The 19,594-nt window shown below is 41.8% G+C and overlaps 1 protein-coding gene across 11 annotated transcripts in view; it reads left to right on the plus strand.

Moving 5' to 3' along the window:
* MYO3A (myosin IIIA) overlaps nucleotides 1-19,594 on the plus strand; it is a 299,867-nt gene that overhangs the window by 94,339 nt on the left and 185,934 nt on the right. For 10 of the 11 annotated variants that reach the window (XR_007354926.2, XM_048837824.2, XM_048837826.2 and 7 more), the window contains one exon: nucleotides 11,868-12,050. Coding sequence is in view for 9 of the 11 variants with exons in the window: in XM_048837824.2 (XP_048693781.2) it covers nucleotides 11,868-12,050 (183 nt within the window). In the remaining 2 variants the exon portion in view is untranslated. Of the gene's footprint in view, nucleotides 1-11,867; nucleotides 12,051-16,893; nucleotides 16,972-19,594 lie in introns of those variants that run through there. The other variant, XM_075125926.1, reaches the window with a different exon arrangement.

Consider the following 19,594-nt stretch of genomic DNA (forward strand, 5'->3'; position numbering starts at 1 on the left):
GAGCTCAGCACGAGCCAGGTGGAGCCAGTTTTCACCCAGATCCATGGTCTGATAAAGCCAGCGCCTGCCGCTCAGCCAGAGAGAGGAGCTGATCTGCTTCTGCTATTAGTGCAAAGCTCCCACCGTGGCAACCGGCCCTGCTGGCCGCACGTGCACGCAGCTCTGCAGCCAGCCGGAGCCCTCCTGTACCTTGGAGCTGCCCGTGGACTGCAGGGAGCAGCTATATAGGGCGCAAGCCCCTTGCCAAGCTGTTGAGCGAATCATCATCCCCAGGCGGCGGAAGGGGGGGGAGCCCGGGAGCCCCCCGGCTTTGCTTGGGATTGCAGGAGATTAGTGGGGCAGTTTGTTCATCCCCCGGGCGGAACTGCTGCTGCGTGCTGGGGGCAGGGCGAGGGGGCCTGGAGCAGACCGGTGAAGCCTAGGAAGGGTCCAAGCTCTGGGGCAGCGTAGAGCCCCACACAGGGGAGCAGCGTGCAGAGCAAGGCAACCTGGAAACCCGACACTAGTTTCACTCCTCTAGTAACCCCAGGCCCCGGGGTCATTGCATGGGAGCTGCTGCAGGGGCTGCCAGAGCAAAAGAGGAGGTAGCACGAGCCCGCCCCCCACCTGCACAGGTGCAGGAATCCAGTGGGTAGCTCAGTGCATGCAGCTGCTGCCGAGTCCCCTGCCGGCTCCCTGCTCTCCCACAGGTGAGTGACCCTCCTTGTTTGCTTGCTAGGTAGTGAGTTGCAGCAGCAAGGGGATTGTGAGGCGGGGGCTCAGTCGCTCCTTGCAGAACAAACAAGCCCCAGCCTGCTGCGTGTGGAGTGAGGCTGTTCAGAGGAAGAAGATGGGGAAGGTGTAAACCCTCCCGAAGACCACAGGGCAAGGGAGGAAGCAAAAGCTGCCTCCGTACACTGAATGGGCTGGAGCTCGCCCCCCTGTTTCTTAAACATCTGTTAAGAGGATAAAGTACAATGGCTCCTGCTGTGTTGCATTTATAATCAGCGTAAATGACATTACACAAACTACCTAGCCAACAAACGCACCTTGGATAATACTTCTGCTCACATTAAAAGGATAAATCTCCTTTGAACTGAAGTTGCCTGTAAAACAGTTTTGGCTTCAATGTGATTTTTGAGGTATACACAGAATGCACCTTTGCACAATGCAGAGAGGAGTGGAAAAGCGGAGGAGGGAAAAAAAAGCCTTGTTAAATGACGAGAGGGGGAAAGCGTTTTACAACTGGTGCGGAAAGTTTTTTCCGGTCATTCAGTTTTTAATAGCAATGGAATTGACCCTGCAAATAGTACAGCAAATGACTTGTTTACAGACCTTGACTTTGCCTTAAATCGTTAGCTCACCAGTCATTAACTGCTGGTAATCTGCAATGTCAAAGGGATTGTTTCCTGAACTTTTTATCATTCAGAACGCTGGACGATGTGTTCTGAGGGGGGCGGGGGGAGAGAATATTTGGAAAAAAATGTCCAAAGGGCTTGCAAATTATGTTGAGATAAACTCTTTTTTTTGCATGGCCACTAAAATACTTAGTTCCGTCTGTTGCTACAACATATGCAAATTAAGACAAGCAGTGTGTTAGTGTAACTATTTAAAATGTAAATATGGAACTTTGATGTTGTGTTTTATTTTCTAGTTGCTTCCTTTACATACCATGTAGATGTTTACATCGCGATTTCCTTATATATTGATCACTAGCACATTTTCTTGTAGCTTTTAATGTCTTCTAATGATTTCAAGCTTTGCTAGACGTGGCTGATAAAGCTAACCAATTCTTCTTGAGTCATTGGTGCTTCTCAAAAGTTTTGAGAAATAGACAAATTCATACCATATTGATTTTTGACATTATAAACATTTATTGATTTAAAATAGTCAACCTGTGGAACTCTTTGCCAGAGCACTCTGTGAAAGCCGTGACTATAATAGGGTTCAAAAAAGAACTAGATAAAGCTCATGCTAAAATAAATTGGTTAGTCTCTAAGGTGCCACAAGTACTCCTTTTCTTTTTGCAAAGACAGACTAACACGGCTGTTACTCTGAAACCTGTCATGGAGGATAGTGCATCAATGGCTTTTAGCCAGGATGGGCAGGGTTGATGTCCCTAGTCTCTATTTGCCAGAAGCTGGGAATGGATAATAAGGGATGGATCACTTGATGATTACCTCTTCTGTTCATTCCTTCTGAAGCACCTGGCACTGGCATTGTTCACTGTCGGAAACCAGGATACCGGGCTAGCTGGACCTTTGGTCTGACCCATTGTGGCCATTCTCTTGTAAAATTAAGCAATGCTTTAGCTTTGAAAGCCTTGAAACATTTCTCTTATCACTTGCAATACTTTTCTGTTGGGAGCCACAAAATAAAAAGGATAGAATTCAGTTAATTGATTGTTAATGCCACCTCACTTCTTCTAGAGGCACAAGGTCCAAATAAATTTGGTAACATCACCATTCCAGCCTTCCATTATTATCCATGGTTTCATGGGTTTATACCCTGGCATAAACATTCTCTGTAGCATGACCGTTGGCATAGAAGTCTTAAGATCACTTTATTTTACAAGTACAAAAAATAAATTGAGTTTTTTTACTTTGGTTTTGTTTTTCCTGTACTCTTAATGTGACTAAAAATGGGAATTGTGTATTAAATTAGGGCCCGACGTAGTGGTAATTGACATCAGACTGTACATTGTGCAGCCCCATGCATGAGGTTAGATTAGTGGATATGCATGTTCACAGACCTTGCCACCTCCGACCCCCATTACTCTGGAATCCCACTCCATGACCCTATAATAGAGATATAGGAATATGTGTAGGCTGCCTGCATGGCCTATATTCTATCCCGCAATGTGCAACACACCATTCTAGTTGAAAAAGATGGGGGACAAGATGGAACCCTTCATGACAGCGCCTTTAGGGACAAAGAGCAATTGCCCTCTGGGAATGCTCATGAAATAAATGGAGCCACTCAAGAGCAGCCCTGACCACTTCTGCTACAGTCCACAGGCTAGTCAACTTTTCATGATCATCGGTGTAGAAGGTAGCAGAGACAGTGGCAGCCAGGACACCCAGTCTGAATCCATCAGTAGGAGCTGATCAGTACCAACGTCATCAGTGTGGTTTCTGTACCATATGCAGGACCCTGACAAGCTTCATGGAGACCAGAAGCATCTAATTCAGCATTTCTCAAATGTGGCCACAGCCTCCTAGGTGGTGATGGGGGAGGGGGACAAATATCACTTTTCACAGTAGCAGATTTACTAGCTAGCATGTGTTTTTAAAAAAAAATCAACCAAATAAAGCAAAACATGCAAAGCACCCTGTGTTTCTATTTTGTTTAGGTCCAGTTAAAGAATAGGGACAACTGTACATTATTTTTATTATTGAGTCTGGAAAAAAAACCTACATAAATAAATTACAATGATTTGGACATGTATATGTGCATATTTATTTGTTTTTTCCTAAAATTAATTATGTATTTTAGAAAAAATTGTCAGAGCAGCCACCAGCAAGAGTTTGTGGCCACACTCTGAGGTCTTCAAAAAAATTTGTTGTGAGCACCCCTTCTAGTTACTCTGTGAGCTGTCTTGCAACCACCTTCCTTATATATTAAGCAAAAATGGAAGGTTTCCCACTGAATGACATCTATCAAGATTGTCAGCATCAGACATTGATTTCTTGAGTAAAGATCACACAACAGCTTCCTTTAAAGAATCAAGCACCATGCCTTCCATAAGAGAAGCCTGGGCAATCTCCTTTAGCAGTGGATCCAGTTCACAACCCTCAGACAATTAATTTGGTTTGGTCTCTCATAACTTCTGAATTACAGCCATGGAATATGTTGCCTTTTAATGAGAGGAAATTAAATAGAAAAAATTATCTAAGCATGTGCCACCTTTCTTAGTGCTTCATTGCCGTATTACATTGGGTTGGGCTGCCCTTGCTGCTGGTCCCTGCATGGTTGAACTGTTGGTATCATGGCAATCTCTGTGGAGGGTTCCTGGCTCTGCAAAGCATCATTGGTCAAAACCCAAGTCTGGCAACTCATCTATCTGGTTTGCTATTTTTTTTATTTTTGGAATGTTACCTGGGGTTATTTATTTTGGCAGCTTCCCAAGCTCTAGCTCATTGATAGGTGTATTTTTTTTCTGATATTAGTATTTTATTTTTATTCATGCAAGCAAATGGTATTGTAGTGGACTAAACATAGGACTGTGTTTTGGGAACTGTTAATTTTTGACTCCTGATTTGCTATGTGACTTTGGGCAAATCACTAATCTTCTCTGTACAGATGAGGAAACTGAAGTCCAATAGAGATAAAGGGTGATGTTCTTACTACCAATCCCATGAGTTATTCCCTCCCCTGCAACCCAGTAGCTGATGTATTTAGATGTTGGTCTATTCAAAGACATTAAATGATCTTTATTCACTTTTTTTAAAGGATCATTATGGCTAAAAATATTTTCTTCAAAGACAAAAAAACTATGGTAGGGCATCTGAAATTAAGATTAATACTTCGGGCTCAATTGTGCCCCCAGGTATACCTTGTTCGTACCTGACTACAGTAGTAGCATCTCAGATAAGTAAACAAGAAGTTCCTGTATCCCATGAATGCCTTTGAAGGTAGAATTTGGCCTTACATGTTTAATCCTGGAAATAAATATCGGGATGAGGTCTTCTCAGTTCTCTATAGACCTAGTACAATATATGGGCCACTTGTTTGGCCAAAATGACACAATGGTAATGTCCTTTAAATGAATGGCAATCAATGCTTTTATTTTTTCTATATCCCCTTCTACATACATTTCATTTTTTTAGAAAGTTGCTTGTCAACAACAAAGACTTTGTTATCCAGGGTTTTGCTGAAACCAAAGCGGTTGGTACCTTTACTCTTTGCGAGGTGATGGCAGGACATAAATCAGTGGGGATACAGCCCATCCAGCTAAGAGATAGTTGATGCAAACGGGCAAACAAAAGTGCTTTCACTCAAAGCTTTTACTCTGTTTAGTTCCTAGCACTTACATATGTCTGTAACAGGTTATAAGAGCACCACAAATTAGCGCAGGATTCATATTTACCCAAGGTCTTGAGGAGGTCTCGAGTGGATTTCTATAGACGTCCAATGGCCAGCCTTCTGTTTGCAGGGGAACTTGAGAGGTGTTCAAGTGTCCACCAGGCTCAGATTTCTTCCTCTTTTTATACCCAATGTATTAGTATTACATAGTTTCTGCTCAGCAGCTCTCTTTTTAAATGATGAAGCTAACTTAAGTGTGGAGTTTTCTGGCTTGTCCAGCAGGGAATTTTCCATCAGTTAACCAGCTATATTTCACAAAGCACAAGTTAACCATTGCCATACTTTCCATCTTGCAAAACTGCATGCTTTGGCAAAAAGCTCAAATCAGGAGGGCTCAGGGTCATGTTTACTTCTCGTGCTCACTCACTTCCCCCTTTCCCTCATGGTCTGTTAGTTGTGCTAAGGCTTCAGAAATGGCCTTTCTAGCTGCTTTCAGCAATGAGCATAACAATTGGTATTCCAGCTGTGGGCAGTGGTCTAGGCATGTTACTGGGCTCTGGCCTATAAGAAATTTCCCCCTCCTACAACATCATCTTCATTTCTATGGAAAACCTTGAAATCTAGATAGTGGAGGTCCTTTAAAACAAATTTCAGTCATGGGTCAGTTCTACTCTTGCTGAGTTCAACAGAAATCCCTGTGAATTTGAAAGGGAGCAGGATTGAGCGCTCAGTAAGAACACTCATTCAATAGGTGCTGGACCAGATCCTGTGCTGGTATAAATCAGTGTAGCTCCATCAAACTATTGTCTGCTGATTTACACTAGCTATGGGTAGCAATCCATAATCATGGCTGAAACAATGCAATTTATGTTGGCAAATTGAGTTATTTGGACTTTTGTCCAAAAGTGCTAGCTATTAGCTTTAGTCACACGGGAGCTCCATATGCTCCTGGCTTCTCTAACCCCTGGTCTATGCTACAGAATTAGGTTAATGTAAGGCAGCTTACGGTGACGTAACTCTGTAAGCATTTATATTAAAATGTAGCTCTCATTGATGTAACTCGCCCACTGCACCAACTTAACTCCACCACTGGGAGAGGTGTAGCGATTAAGTTGATGTAGTTAGGATGACACAGTGTCATTGTAGATGCTGCGTTGCTTACATCGACTGTTGCTGCCTTTCAGAAGCTGTCCCACAGTGCCCCACACTGACCGTTTAAATTAGTGCAAGCACTCCTGAGGAGGACACACATTGTCAACCCAAGGAGCATAGTGTGGACATGCAAAAGCAATTTAAGTACTGCAGTGGCTGTATGTTGACATTAGTTAGGTCGACTTAATTTTGTAGGTAGACTTGCCCTAAGAAGCACTCACATTTACAGTAAATTTCCTTATAAATGCTTGTCAGAACAAGCACAAGCCAGGGGCAGTAAGAGGAGCTAAGAAGCTTGTGCTGGTGGTTTTATTAGTTATATGGTGGTAGTGCTTAGAGGCCCCAATCTGGCTTCCACCTCCCATTATGCTAGGCACTCTACGCATATGTCAGTCCCTGCCCCAAAGAGTTTACAAGCTAAACATTCAACACGAGGCAACAGGTTGAGAAAAGTTGCTGTGGAGAGGCCAGGGTACCAGTGACACGTTTGTGTTGGATATGAGCAGCAATCCCAGCATAGCCGTTGCCAAGTGTTTTGCAGGCATCACAACGGTGGTGCGCTTTAAGGAGGTATTTGCAGGGGTGACATGGGAGAAAGGGCGAAGGTGCCTGAGGGAAAACTGGGCTAGTGGGTGATGCAGGCTAGCATTGTTGGCAGAGTAGAAGTCGTGGGTCAGCAGCTGTTAGTGTATTAGAGTGGCAGCTAGTATGATGCTAAGTTTTGGCGGTGCCTTAGTGGTAAAGACAAGTTACTTGTTTTTGCAGCGGGTGAAGACATGAAAGTGAAGAGCCAGGAAGATAATCTTAGTGGCAGCATTTTTAATTTAACTTGAAGGGAGCAACATTGCATTTGTCAAGGCCAGAAAGGAGAAGGTTCTAGTCGTTGGAGACAAGATGATGAGCCTGGACTGGAGTGTTGTATCTGCATGGACTGACTTTCCAGGGGTTATTTTGAGGGTGGGAAAGGAGCTGTTATCTGTGGTATCTGTCCCAGGGTGTAAAGTGATTAAAAGTCACTGAATGCTTGAACAAGGGTTTTTATTTTTATATCAGATACTGAAAGTATCAGATTAAAATCTGTCCTTTATGTGCAGTCAGGGGTGCTGAGAACTACTGAACCAAACTGTAAACCCTGTATCTAATGGAAACCACTTCAAGTCAGGGAGTGCAGCAGCACCCCTAGTTCCAACACCTATGTGTGCAGTACGCTGGAATATCAACAGAACAGTAAACGTGATCACAATTTAGAATCTCAGTCACACTTGCCAGCTAGGTTACTCACAGATAGGGTTACCATACATCCATATTTTCCCAGACATGTCCGTCTTTTTGGTTCTTAAATCGCTGTCCAGGAGGAATTTTTAAATATCTAAAAACGTCTGGGATTTTGCAATTATTATTTTTCCCTGAAGAAGAGTTGATCGTTCAAGAAAGAGAGTGCATGTTGATCACTCGAGGGAGTGCCCGCTTTTTCCCCATAGCTCCCAGTGCTTGCACCGTGAAACAGCTGTTTCGCGTGGCGGGGAGGAGGGGGAATGCAGCGCACTCAGGGGAGGAGGCAGGGCCGGGGCGAGGATTTGGGGAAGGGATCGGAAGGGGCAGAGTTGGGTTGGGGACTTTGGGGAAGGGGTGGAGTTGGGCGGGGGTACAAGCAAATACCACCCCCTTCTCCTCCCCCCCGTGGAGTGTCCTCTATTTTGAATGTTCAAATATGGTAACTCTACTCGCAGGCTGTCATTCGTACCAGCTTGACATACTCTATGGCTTTGCTGAGGGCTTTGTACCATTACTATCAAGAATCTATGGACCTAAGTTTCTATTAGCAATAAACATATTTCACTGAGTTGTCATGATGTGGCCTGTTCTCCATCCCTCACCACGGAGTCTGATGGGTCTCTCTCTCTCACCTGCCAGGTAATCCTATTTTATCACTTCTATTATAACGTCATAGCTTTCTGCTAGTCTCAATCCCTAGGTGCAGATATGGATGAATCAGTTAATTCCACAAAAAGAAAAGGAGTACTTGTGGCACCTTAGAGACTAACAAATTTATTTGAGCATAAGCTTTCGTGAGCTACAGTTCACTTCATCGGATCTCACAAATGCTTATGCTCAAATAAATTTGTTAGTCTCTAAGGTGCCACAAGTACTCCTTTTCTTTTTGTGGATACAGATTAACATGGCTGCTACTCTGAAACCAGTTAATTCCAGTTGCATTTCATTAATGTTTAGGAAATTTAACTTAGCCATTTGGGATAGCGCTTCCATACACATGCTCTTTCATATAAGATTTCATTTGCCCCCTTGCCTTAGCAAAGAAGGATGGCCTTTTGGTTAAGATACTAGGCTGGGAGTCAGGAGATCTGGGTTCTAGGCTTGTCTCTGCCCCAGACTTCTAATGTGATATTGGGCTTCACATCTCTCTGCCTCAGTTCTCCCTCTTTAAAGTGGAAGTAATGATGCTCCCTTTCTCCCACCCTTAGTCTGTTTTTTAGACTAAGCTCTGTCGGTCAGGGACTTTCTCTTGCTGCATTTTGTACAGTGCTCAGAATGGGGCCCTATCTGGGTTGGGGTCTCTATGCACTACTCTACTAGTAACAATATTTTTGTGAGTGTAAGAGGGATACCTTCCCCTTTAAGGGTCAGAAGGTCTTGTGCCTGTCAGCCCTTCCTGCTATATCTGTGTAGGGTGTGGAATTTAAGAGGAGGAAGGCCCAGCAGTTGTGTGCTGGTTGGGAAAGAGAACAGACAGACTGCTCCAATGAGAGGCAGGCAGCTGGGCTTGCACTAGGAACTGGCTGTGGCCTGCCTGAGCTCTTGGTAAGAGCGTAGACCTGACCTGGATGGTTGAGCTGTCTGAAGTCCAGGAGCTGGTGAGACAAGCTGTTGGCTGCTGGGATCTTACCTGTATGGAAGGGGGCTGAAGGCTGAGCCCAGAAGGACTGAAAACTTTTCTTTTGATGGTGTATTGAACTTGAACTAAGGAATTCTGTTAACCCAGGAGAGGTTGAACACTGTAAAGTGGCTAGGTTGGAGGGCCAAGTCACCTCTATGGCAGGAGCAGGCCGAAGATCGTAGCAGGGAAACTGAGGTAGTAGTTCCACAGCACTGGGTCTTGTTGTGTGGGGAACTCTGGGATGGTGAGACTGGAACAGTGAGGTTCTGCATTAGTTGCAAAATGCTGCACACAGTTTCATTGTGTCTTGGTCATCTAAATTATCATGTAGGCATCTAGATTACTTCACCTGAAAGACATTTATTTTTACAGAAATCCTGCAATATATGTTCTAAATATCTAGCCAAATTTGGACAGCTGTATTCTTATACTGGTAACACTGTATAAAATGATTAATATATTAAAGAAAGCAGTGTCAATATGATGGAAACCTTAACATAATATGGAAAATCATTAGTGAAACAGTTCTATTCACAATATAGAATTGTGTACAACATACCAATGCAGTTTCTAAGATCAGACTGACACACTATAACTTACTCTGCTAACATGGGGTTAGGCTGATGACACAAAATGGCTATTTGAAAAACATTGTCCCAAGATTTTAAAAATGAGTGTCTAAAAAGCATTTTTGAAAATCAGAGTACTTACTTAGCTGTCCCAATAAGGACTTAAGAACCTAACATCTCAGCCACCCATTTTTGAAAATCATGACCCTACATGTGGGAAAATGAGAAATCAGTCTTTAAAGCAATTTCTGATGAGATTTTTGATTGAGTTAAACCTCTGTGGAGAGTGTTCTGATTTTTACCCTGAAGATGCTGGACATTTAGCGGATGTAAAATAAAGACTCAGGTTGCACTAGTGGATTGTATCCTTCATTGAACTGGATGTAAGTGTAACCCTCCCTTTACAGTATATAAAATGAGCATTAAAAATGTGCACCGCTAAACACATCTTCCATGACACTGCATGCTATATGTCAAAAGGACACAGCATTGTGAAAGGATTCCTCTCCTTGGACAGTCTTAGTTATATGCAGCTTAATTTGAAATGTACATAAATCCTAAATTCTAAGAATAGGGTCTGTGACAGGTTCAGTCACAGAGACCCACTTGGGACTGTCACCTGACGTGCTGAAATTACCTCTGAGCCTGTTTTCCCTGCCAGCTTGGGACTTCCAGAACCCTGCCTTGTTGAGCCAGACATGCTGGCCTGCTGCAACACAGGTCCAGGTCTGGTCCATGCCTCTAAAGCTGTAGGCTTTAACTGAAAAACACTCAGCGGATTTCCTATTTCCAGCACCCAGACACCCAGCTCCCAATGGGATCCAAACCTCAAATAAATCCGTTTTACTCTGTATAAAGCTTATACAGGGTAAACTAATAAATTGTCTGCCCTCTATAACACTGATAGAGAGATATACACAGCTGTTTGCTCCCCCAGGTTTTAATTACTTACTCTGGTTTACTAATAAACAAAAGTGATTTTATTAAGTATAAAAAGTGAGGATTTAAGTGGTTCCAAATAATACCAGACAGAACAAAGTAAGTTACCAAGCAAAATAAAGCAAAAACACTCAAGTCTGAGCCTAATACATTAAGAAACTGATTACAGGTAATATCTCACCCTCAGAGATGTTCCAATAAGCTTCTTTCACAGACTAGACTCCTTCCTAGTTCGGGCCCAATCCTTTCCTCTGGTACAGTCCTTGTTAGTTCCAGCAGCCATCTTAGGTGTTAAGCAGGGGCTTTCTCGTGACTGGCTGCCTCTTTGTCCTGCTCCACCCCTTTTTATAGCTTTGGCACAAGGCGGGAATCTTTTGTCTCTTTGTGTGCCCACCTCTCCTTCTAAATGGAAAAGTACCAGATTTAAAAGGGATTTCAGCATCAAGTGACATGGTCACGTATCCTGTAAGACCCCAGCCTCCATTCTTCCTGGGCTGACTCACAGGTACACAGGAAGGTTTGCAAGTAAACAGAACCATTTACAGTTAATTGATTCTGAAGCACCCTTAATAGCTTCCACCTAATATGTTTACATTAGTAATACAAGTTTATATCTTATTCTCCTAACTCCAGACATAGAAATAATACATGCAAACTAATAGGACTAACATACTCAGTAGATTATAAGCTTTGTAATGATACCTTACAAGATACCTTTTGCACAAAGCATATTCCAGTTACATCATATTCACATTTATAAGCATATTTTCATAAAGCAGCTAGAGTGCAATGACACAGGGTCCTAAAAGTTGACAGTCTACTTTGAAGCTTTAACTGCATGGAACTATTGCATCATTCCTCAGTAAGATTTTGTCATTGTTCCCTTGAAAGCATTATCCATAATGGGCAAAGCCCTTATTCATGGCTTAAATAGACCAATTCTCAGCAGGTATAATAACCTTTTCCCTCCACCCTCAGCTTAAATTTTGGCTCTGTTTTGAAGTCAATGGCAAAAATCTTATTGACTTCAATGGAGATAGAATTTCACTCAAAAGTATGCAGTTCACCTTTTCCCCATTTCATACCATGTTGATCCTACTATCCATATTTAGCACAAATTCATTTTCCCTTGTCCTTTTGAGTTCCATTGTGGTGATTATATGCACACTGCATGCAAAAGCAGTTCCAGACTGCAGTTACATCTGAGATTATAACTGATATCTTAGTTTTATCACATTTATAAGCAATTAATATCAACTGACTTCTTATATGAAATGAAAACTGAAATAAGGTTTTTTTCTTTCCAGGACCTGATATCGGAGATGCTTCCATTAACTGGGAAAACAATAATATTTGATAGTTTTCCTGATCCTTCAGAAACATGGGAAATAATTGAGACTATTGGCAAAGGAACATATGGCAAAGTTTTTAAGGTGTTGAACAAAAAAAATGGCAGTAAAGCAGCAGTCAAGATCTTGGACCCAGTTCACGTAAGCTACTTTAATATTAAATTGTTTTTTTTTAGTTGTGACTTACTATGTAACCTCATATGTTGGTTTGTCAGTTGCATTAGAAAAATAAAGTGGAAAATAACCATTATTTATAAACATTTGACCAAGATGTTTTCTAGCTACATATGTATTTTTAGGCCTGTCAAGCGAATAAAAATATTAATCGGGATTAATCGCACTGTTAAACAATAGAATACCAATTATTTAAATATTTTTGGATGTTTTCTACATTTTCAAATATATTGATTTAAATTACAACACAGAACACAAAGTGAACAGTACTCACTTTATATTTATTTTTTATTACAAATATTTATGCTATAAAAAACAAAAGAAATAGGATTTTTCAATTCACCTCATACAAGTACAGTAATACAATCTCTTTATCATGAAAGTTGAACTTACAAATATAAAATTATGTACAAAAAATAACTGCATTCAAAAATAAAACAATGTAAAACTTTAGAGCCTTACAGGTCCACTTAGTCCTACTTCTTGTTTAGTCACTCACTCAGACAAACACGTTTTTTACATTTGCAGGAGATAATGCTACCCGCTTCTTGTTTACAATGTCACCTGAAAGTGAGAACAGATGTTCACATGGCACTGTTGTAGCTGGCGTCGCAAGATATTTATATGCCAGATGCGTTAAAGATTCATATGTCCCTTCATGCTTCAACCACCATTCCAAAGGATGTGCGTCCATGCTGATGATGGGTTCTGCTCGATAACAATCCAAAGCAAAAAGAAAAGGAGTACTTGTGGCACCTTAGAGACTAGCAAATTTATTTGAGCATAAGCTTTCGTGAGCTACAGCTCACTTCATCGGATGCTCAAATAAATTTGTTAGTCTCTAAGGTGCCACAAGTACTCCTTTTCTTTTTGCGAATGCAGACTAACACGGCTGCTACTCTGAATCCAAAGCAGTGCAGACTGAAGCATGTTCACTTTCATAATCTGAATCAGATGCCACCAGCGGAAGGTTGATTTTCTTTTTTGGTGGTTCGGGTTCTGTAGTTTCCACATCGGAGTGTTGCTCTTTTAAGACTTCTGAAAGCATGTTCCACACCTCGTTCCTCTCAGATTTTGGAAGGCACTTCAGATTCTTAAACCTTGGGTTGAGTGCTGTAGCTATCTTTAGAAATCTCAAATTGGTATCTTCTTTGTGTTTTGTCAGATCTGCAGTGAAAGTGTTTTTAAAACGAACAACATGTGCTGGGTCATCATCCGAGATTGCTATAATATGAAATATAGGGCAGAAAGTGGGTAAAACAGAGTAGGAGACAGACTATTCTTCCCCAAGGAGTTCAGTCACAAATTTAATTAACGCATTATTTTTTAACGAGCGTCATCAGCATGGAAGCATGTCCTCTCTGGAATGATGGCTGTAGTATGTAGGGGCATATGAATGTTTAGCATATCTGGCACATAAATATCTTGCAATGCCAGCTTCAGAAGTGCCATATGAATGCCTGTTCTCACTTTCAGGTGACATTGTAAATAAGAATTTATATCCTGTAAATGTAAACAAACTTGTTTCTCTTAGCAATTGGCTGAACAAGAAGTAGGACTGAGTGGACTTGCAGGCTCTAAAGTTTTACATTGTTTTGTTTTTTAGTGCAGTTATGTATAAAAAATGTACATTTGTAAGCTGCACTTTAACGATAAAGAGATTGCATTACGGTATTGTATGAGGTGAATTGAAAAATACGATTTGTTTTTACAATGCAAATATTTGTAATCAAAATAATATAAAGTGAGCACTGTACACTTTGTATTCTGTGTTGTAATTTAAATCAATATATTTGAAAATGTAGAAAAACATCAACAAATATTTAATAAATTTCAATTGATATTCTATTGTTTAACAATGTGATTAAAACTGCAATTAATCGCAATTAATTTTTTTTAGTTAATCGTGTGAGTTAACTGTGATTAATCGACAGCCCTAGTATTTTTCTTATGTTTTGTGTTCTTGGGAATGACACTTGCCTGTTTAATTGACCAGATGTAATCCATCAGTCACAGATATGAACTTTGTTAATTCTAATGTAGAATTAGTTTCAGCACTGAATTCTCTTGGGTATTGTTAGGGGGCTTATTCCTTCACCCACTTACTTCCCTGGTCCTTCTCGCATGAAGAGAGAGCAACAATCCCCGAAGTCCAAAGGTGCAAACAATTCGATGTTTATTGGGGTGAACTTCCAGCAAGCATGATTCCAGTTTCCTTCCTTAGTATCCTCCTTCCCAGCTCTGACACCACAGAGCCTTACGCCTGTGTCCCTGTTCCCATTCCTACCCTTAGCCAAACATGATTCTAACTTCCTTACTCCCATTCCCTGTTCCCATTTCCCCCTTTAGCAAAACATGATTCCAATTTTCTTACCCCCATTCCCTGTTCCCATCACCCTTACCCACATGCCCACCCCCACCCACCCCCTCTCACTTCCTCATTGACTACAGATTATGTAGTAAAACTTGAGTTCTGCTTAGCTATACCTTAACCAATCATTTTCCTGAAATTTAACTAACCAATCCTAACATATTGTAACATGATTATGTAACCAATTATATCCCACCGCCTTAATTAGTTTACACCCAGCAAAATTAATTATACAGCAGACAGGAACAATCACAGAACCAGACAGAGATTATACAGACAAACAACAGCAAAGTGGGAACTATAATGACAAGACAATACAGAAGTGAGGATTTCACATCCCAGCTATTGATAAGTGAGTTCTTGCCAGACAGGATGCTATCAAACTAAGTTTCCTTTTACATTTTCTAGGCACTTCCCTTTCTCTGGAGGTGATAGGAATACAATCCTGTCCTGATAGTGCCTAACAGCCCAATAGCACCTTATTTCAGTGTGACTAGTTTGGAATGTGAGGATGTGACCGGTCGCTTCCCAGCTTATGCTCTGCTGCTTAGCCAAAGGCCTTAGCCTAAGAACAGGGCCTCAGACTGTCACAGTAAGAGAAGGCCCTTACACCAGCAGACAGTGATTTTGATTCTTTCTTTTATACCTCTATAATTAGCCAAGTGATAAGAATACACCTAAATTCTTAGAGTATAGGCCTTTACAGACAGGCCTGAATATCTATATCCTAACAGGTATCTATCAAACACTTTTTTCTTTTATTTTTCTTCTAGAAAAAATTCTAAATTCCCTCATGGGTTGCACATACAGAATCCCAACTGTCTTATAATTATATAGTTTCACCATTAGTCCCTTTTACTTTTTTACATACTACCTATGAGAAAGTCTCTTACTGTCAAATAAATCAGCCATTCCCTTCCAAGACAATAGAATGCATGTTTGAGTGTGCTTATCTAGATTATATGCAATAAATTACTCTTCTAAAATAGAAATGCTGAACCAATAAATATTTATCATTCTAAATATGTTCTGTGCTTAACAAAACATAAGGACCAAGTCTTCCACTTCCTTGATGAATTACCATTTAAAAAGACAAAGGCAACAATCCTTACACACACAGCACCAGATGACCAGGAGGTAGATTCACCATATAGCATAGCATATTTCTTCATAAATAAATGAAATTCTTTGGATGACAGATTAGTAGTTAATAGGCCTTATGGAAGTAGTGTCTTCTGAGGAGAGATTTGAAAGAGGAGAAGAGAACTCAACAGGACCATTCTTCTTAGTAACCACGGGTCCTTCTGTTGCAAATAGATCCAAGTGGGCAGACTTTTGTGCTTTTAAGGAACCCCATTGACTTCAGTTGAGCTACACAGGTGCCAAGGGCCTTTCTGTTTGGATATGCTTGCAATGGGGTAATAGACCACAAAATGTAGACAACAAGACATTCCTACTCGTCTCTTTCAAATGGCTTGTGCTATACAGAATGTTAGATTAGATTATCGTAATCATAGGCGCCGACTTATTTTGGAAAAAAATTAGCGGGTGCTTAGCTCCCTCCCCCCCTCACCTGTTAGTGGCCCCGCTGATCAACTCCTCTCCATCCCTCCCAGCACCTCTTGACTTTCACGATCAGCTGTTCCGCGGCATGCAGGAGGCGCTGGGAGGGAGTGGGGACAAGGTGTGCTTTGGGGAGGGGGTGGAAATGGGTGGGAAGAGGTGGGGTGGGAGTGGGGCTTTGGGGAAAGGGTGGGAGTGGGGCTTTGGGGAAAGGGGCGGAGCGGGGGTTGAGCACCCCGGGCAAAGGAAAAAGCCAGTGCCTGTGATCGTAATGGTTCCTTCTGGCCTTGAAACCTATGAAATGTATTAACGTTGTAAACTTGGTATTAAATTTATCTTCACTCTGGTCCTTATTAGTCTTTCTGTTTTTCACATGTGTTTTCTACACCAGAAATGGGGCCCGTTCTTCATTCATCATCTTGTTGCATTTTAAAAGCAAAAATAATTCGCAGCCAAGAGATTACAATCTTAATGAAATGAATTTAAATGCATCAAAACATCTTACAGCATCTTACTGTTTTCTGGTTTCAGAGGGGTAGCCGTGTTAGTCTGTATCAGCAAAAACAACGAGGAGTCCTTGTGGCACCTTAGAGACTAACAAATTTATTTGGGCATAAGCTGTGAACAGGGTCCTTCAATTTTACTGCAGATTCTGAATAATCAGGGCTCTCTTGCGATCCATGCTCAGCTGAATGCCTAGATAGCAGAAAACATTTTTTGCACCAGTCTGTTTCACAAGAATGCATGAATGTTTGGCATGAACTGGATTATTGAAGGAGGCAGGGAAGCAATATAGCATTGATGTCAGAAAATCACACTCCAATTTGCAAAGGGGAAGGAAAGGAAGGAGGGTGGAGATAAAGCTGATGTCATGCGGGAGGAAGAATTGGAGCAGAGGAAGAGGGGAGAGTCTGAAGGAGCTGGAATGAGTAAGAGGCGACAAGGACAGAACTGGTCAGAAAATGATTACTCATTTTATTTTTTTACAGAACATTTAGGCAAAAATAATTACTTTGCTCTTTCGTCAATTTTCAGTGAAAAAATGTCACTTCAGCTTTTTTGTAGAAGAAAATTATTATTTTGTTTCTCTTTGTTTTCATCCTAAACTGCCTAGGACTAAAAAGTTTCAACTGGAAACTCAAAAATTTTCAGCCAAAAATGAAAATATTTGGTTTTCCAACAGTCAATCAAAAATTGTCGAGAAAAAGCAGATCCTTTTTCCAAAAATCTTAATTTCATCAAAAACCAAATTTTCTGTCCAAACCCAGGAAACTGTCCACTGGCCCAGAAATAGACACTTCACTAAGTGAATAAATAAGTGATCCATTAGGTGGTCAGCACTAACTGGACAGTAAGAAATGTAGTAGAATAATAACGCTGAATCACTTAATTTCTGGATGGACTTGCTCTACTTCTTCATCCTTACAATGTTGTTGTTGTTATATCTACATTATGTTGGCATTATCTGCTATACCTGTGAGTCACTTCACCCTAATGTAACCATGAATATTGTAAGTAGGGTGTATCGAATGAACTAGACTTCTTTCTGCAGTTTAAACTGAAGGATTTATTAATAGCTGCAGAGGGAGCCATTGTGATGGGGGAAAAAGGCATTTTCTGGGTTCCCTTCTTTTAATTTTACATTTTTGCCTTTGGAGAGACGCTACACAATTGCTAAATTTGAGAGACAAACTTGGATGGGTAAAAATCATGACTACATAAGAATAAACATTTCAAATATTGTTCAATAATTACCATAAATTACATGAGCTTGGGAGATCTGAGACTGAGAATTTTCTCTGTAATCCTTAAGAGCTTTTGAATGCTCCTTGCTGAATAACAGTTAAAAATGTGTAAAAGTGGAACAGGAACACACATTTATATGTGAAATAATAATAATTTGAGAGCCATTTTCATGTCCAAACTATACAAACTCCTCATTCTCTTGATTATAAAGTCCAGTAAACTTAATGGGTAATTTGGCTAAAAATCTTAATGTCAGTTATTATTAAAAGGCACCCTTTTATTGCTTACGGGGAAATTTGACCTTTTATGAGCAGTTTGGGTTTTGTGCAATGTTTTATTAAGATAAACATAACCAAATAGATCCAGTTAATATATTTATCTTCCACCCCATAAAATGAAGAGGAAGATGTCCTTTCTGTTATAGATGGAGTGAATATTCTATTCATTCTCTCTCTCTCATATTTCTTGTTATAATGGAACAAACCACATAATATCTGAGTGCCCCTCAGGAGACAATAACCTCTATTAAATCACAGTAGGACAGTAGTCCAATTTTCCTGTTTCCCTGAGACACTATAGCCGTGGCTGCATCTGTTGTGGCTTTTAACTTTTTTTGCTTTTTAATTTATTCCTTTCTTCTAGCAGACACACTCAGTCCCTCTTCTCCTCCCTTTTTACCCTAATCTCTTTTTCCCCCCTCTCCTCTTCCTTCTCTGCTGAGTTCTTATTTTGAGGTGTGTCTGTGGGAACACTAATTTGAAGAAGTGACTTTCACTTTTTCATTTGGAAGGCCAGGAGATTTGTGGTGATTCTTGCCTCTTCCAGTAATGGGATCCAAAGCCTGGGTGGTCCTATGGCTAAGAGAACCTTTCTCCAGTTCCATAAGCATCATCCTTAAAATTAAAAACTTCATAGTTCCCTTGGAACATAAGATTTCATGGGAGGTTGTCATCACACAGAAAGAGACTCTCTGAGGTATATTCAAGGTCCTACTGGGACTGGCCTAAGTTTAACAATGACTAAGGCTACGTTTTAGTCACAAGTATTTTTAGTAAAAGTCACAGACAAGTCATGGACAGTAAACAAAAATTCACAGCCCAGGATCTGTCCGTGACTTTTACTATATACCCCTGACTAAAACTTATGGGGGTGGAGGGCAGCCTGGGGGCACCATGGATGCTGGGGAAGGGCAGCCTGGATGCTGGGGAAGGGCGGTAGCCTGCAGCCCTGGACCCCTACTGGTATTGGAGAAGGCACGGGTGGTGGTGTTGCCCGGGACCCCCACTGTGCTGGGGAGGGGGTTTGGCAGGGCCAGCAGGCACGCCTCTCCCTCAGCAGCAGCAGAGTTTGGGTGTGGGAGGGGGCAGGAAATTGGGGCACAGGATGGGGTGAGGCGGGCTTTGGGCAGCGCATACCTGGGGGACTCCCCAATAGCAGTGACATCCCCCTCGCTCAGCTCCTAGGCGGAGGCGTGGCCAGGCAGCTGTGCATGCTGCCTTCACCCAGAGTACCAGCTTCACAGCTCCCATTGGTCAGAAACTGCGGCCAATGGGAGCTGTGGGAGCGGTGCCTGCAAGCGGAGGCAGCACGCAGAGCTGCCTGGTCATGCCTCTGCCTAGGAGCTGAGCGAGGGGGATATCCTCCTCCTCCGGGGAGCCCCCCAAGGTAAGCGAGCCCGCCTCATCCCCTCCTGTTCCCCAACCCCCTTCCACACCCACACTCTGCTGCTGCTGCAGGGGGCCACGGTGGTCCGAGACTGCCCCAGCAGTGACTGGTGCGACTGGTGCAGGTGCTTCCTGAGCTGCCCCTGAGCCAGGTGCACCGGCCTCTG

Source organism: Caretta caretta, chromosome 2 (genome assembly GCF_965140235.1).
Source record: "Caretta caretta isolate rCarCar2 chromosome 2, rCarCar1.hap1, whole genome shotgun sequence".
Lineage (NCBI taxonomy): Eukaryota > Metazoa > Chordata > Testudines > Cheloniidae > Caretta > Caretta caretta.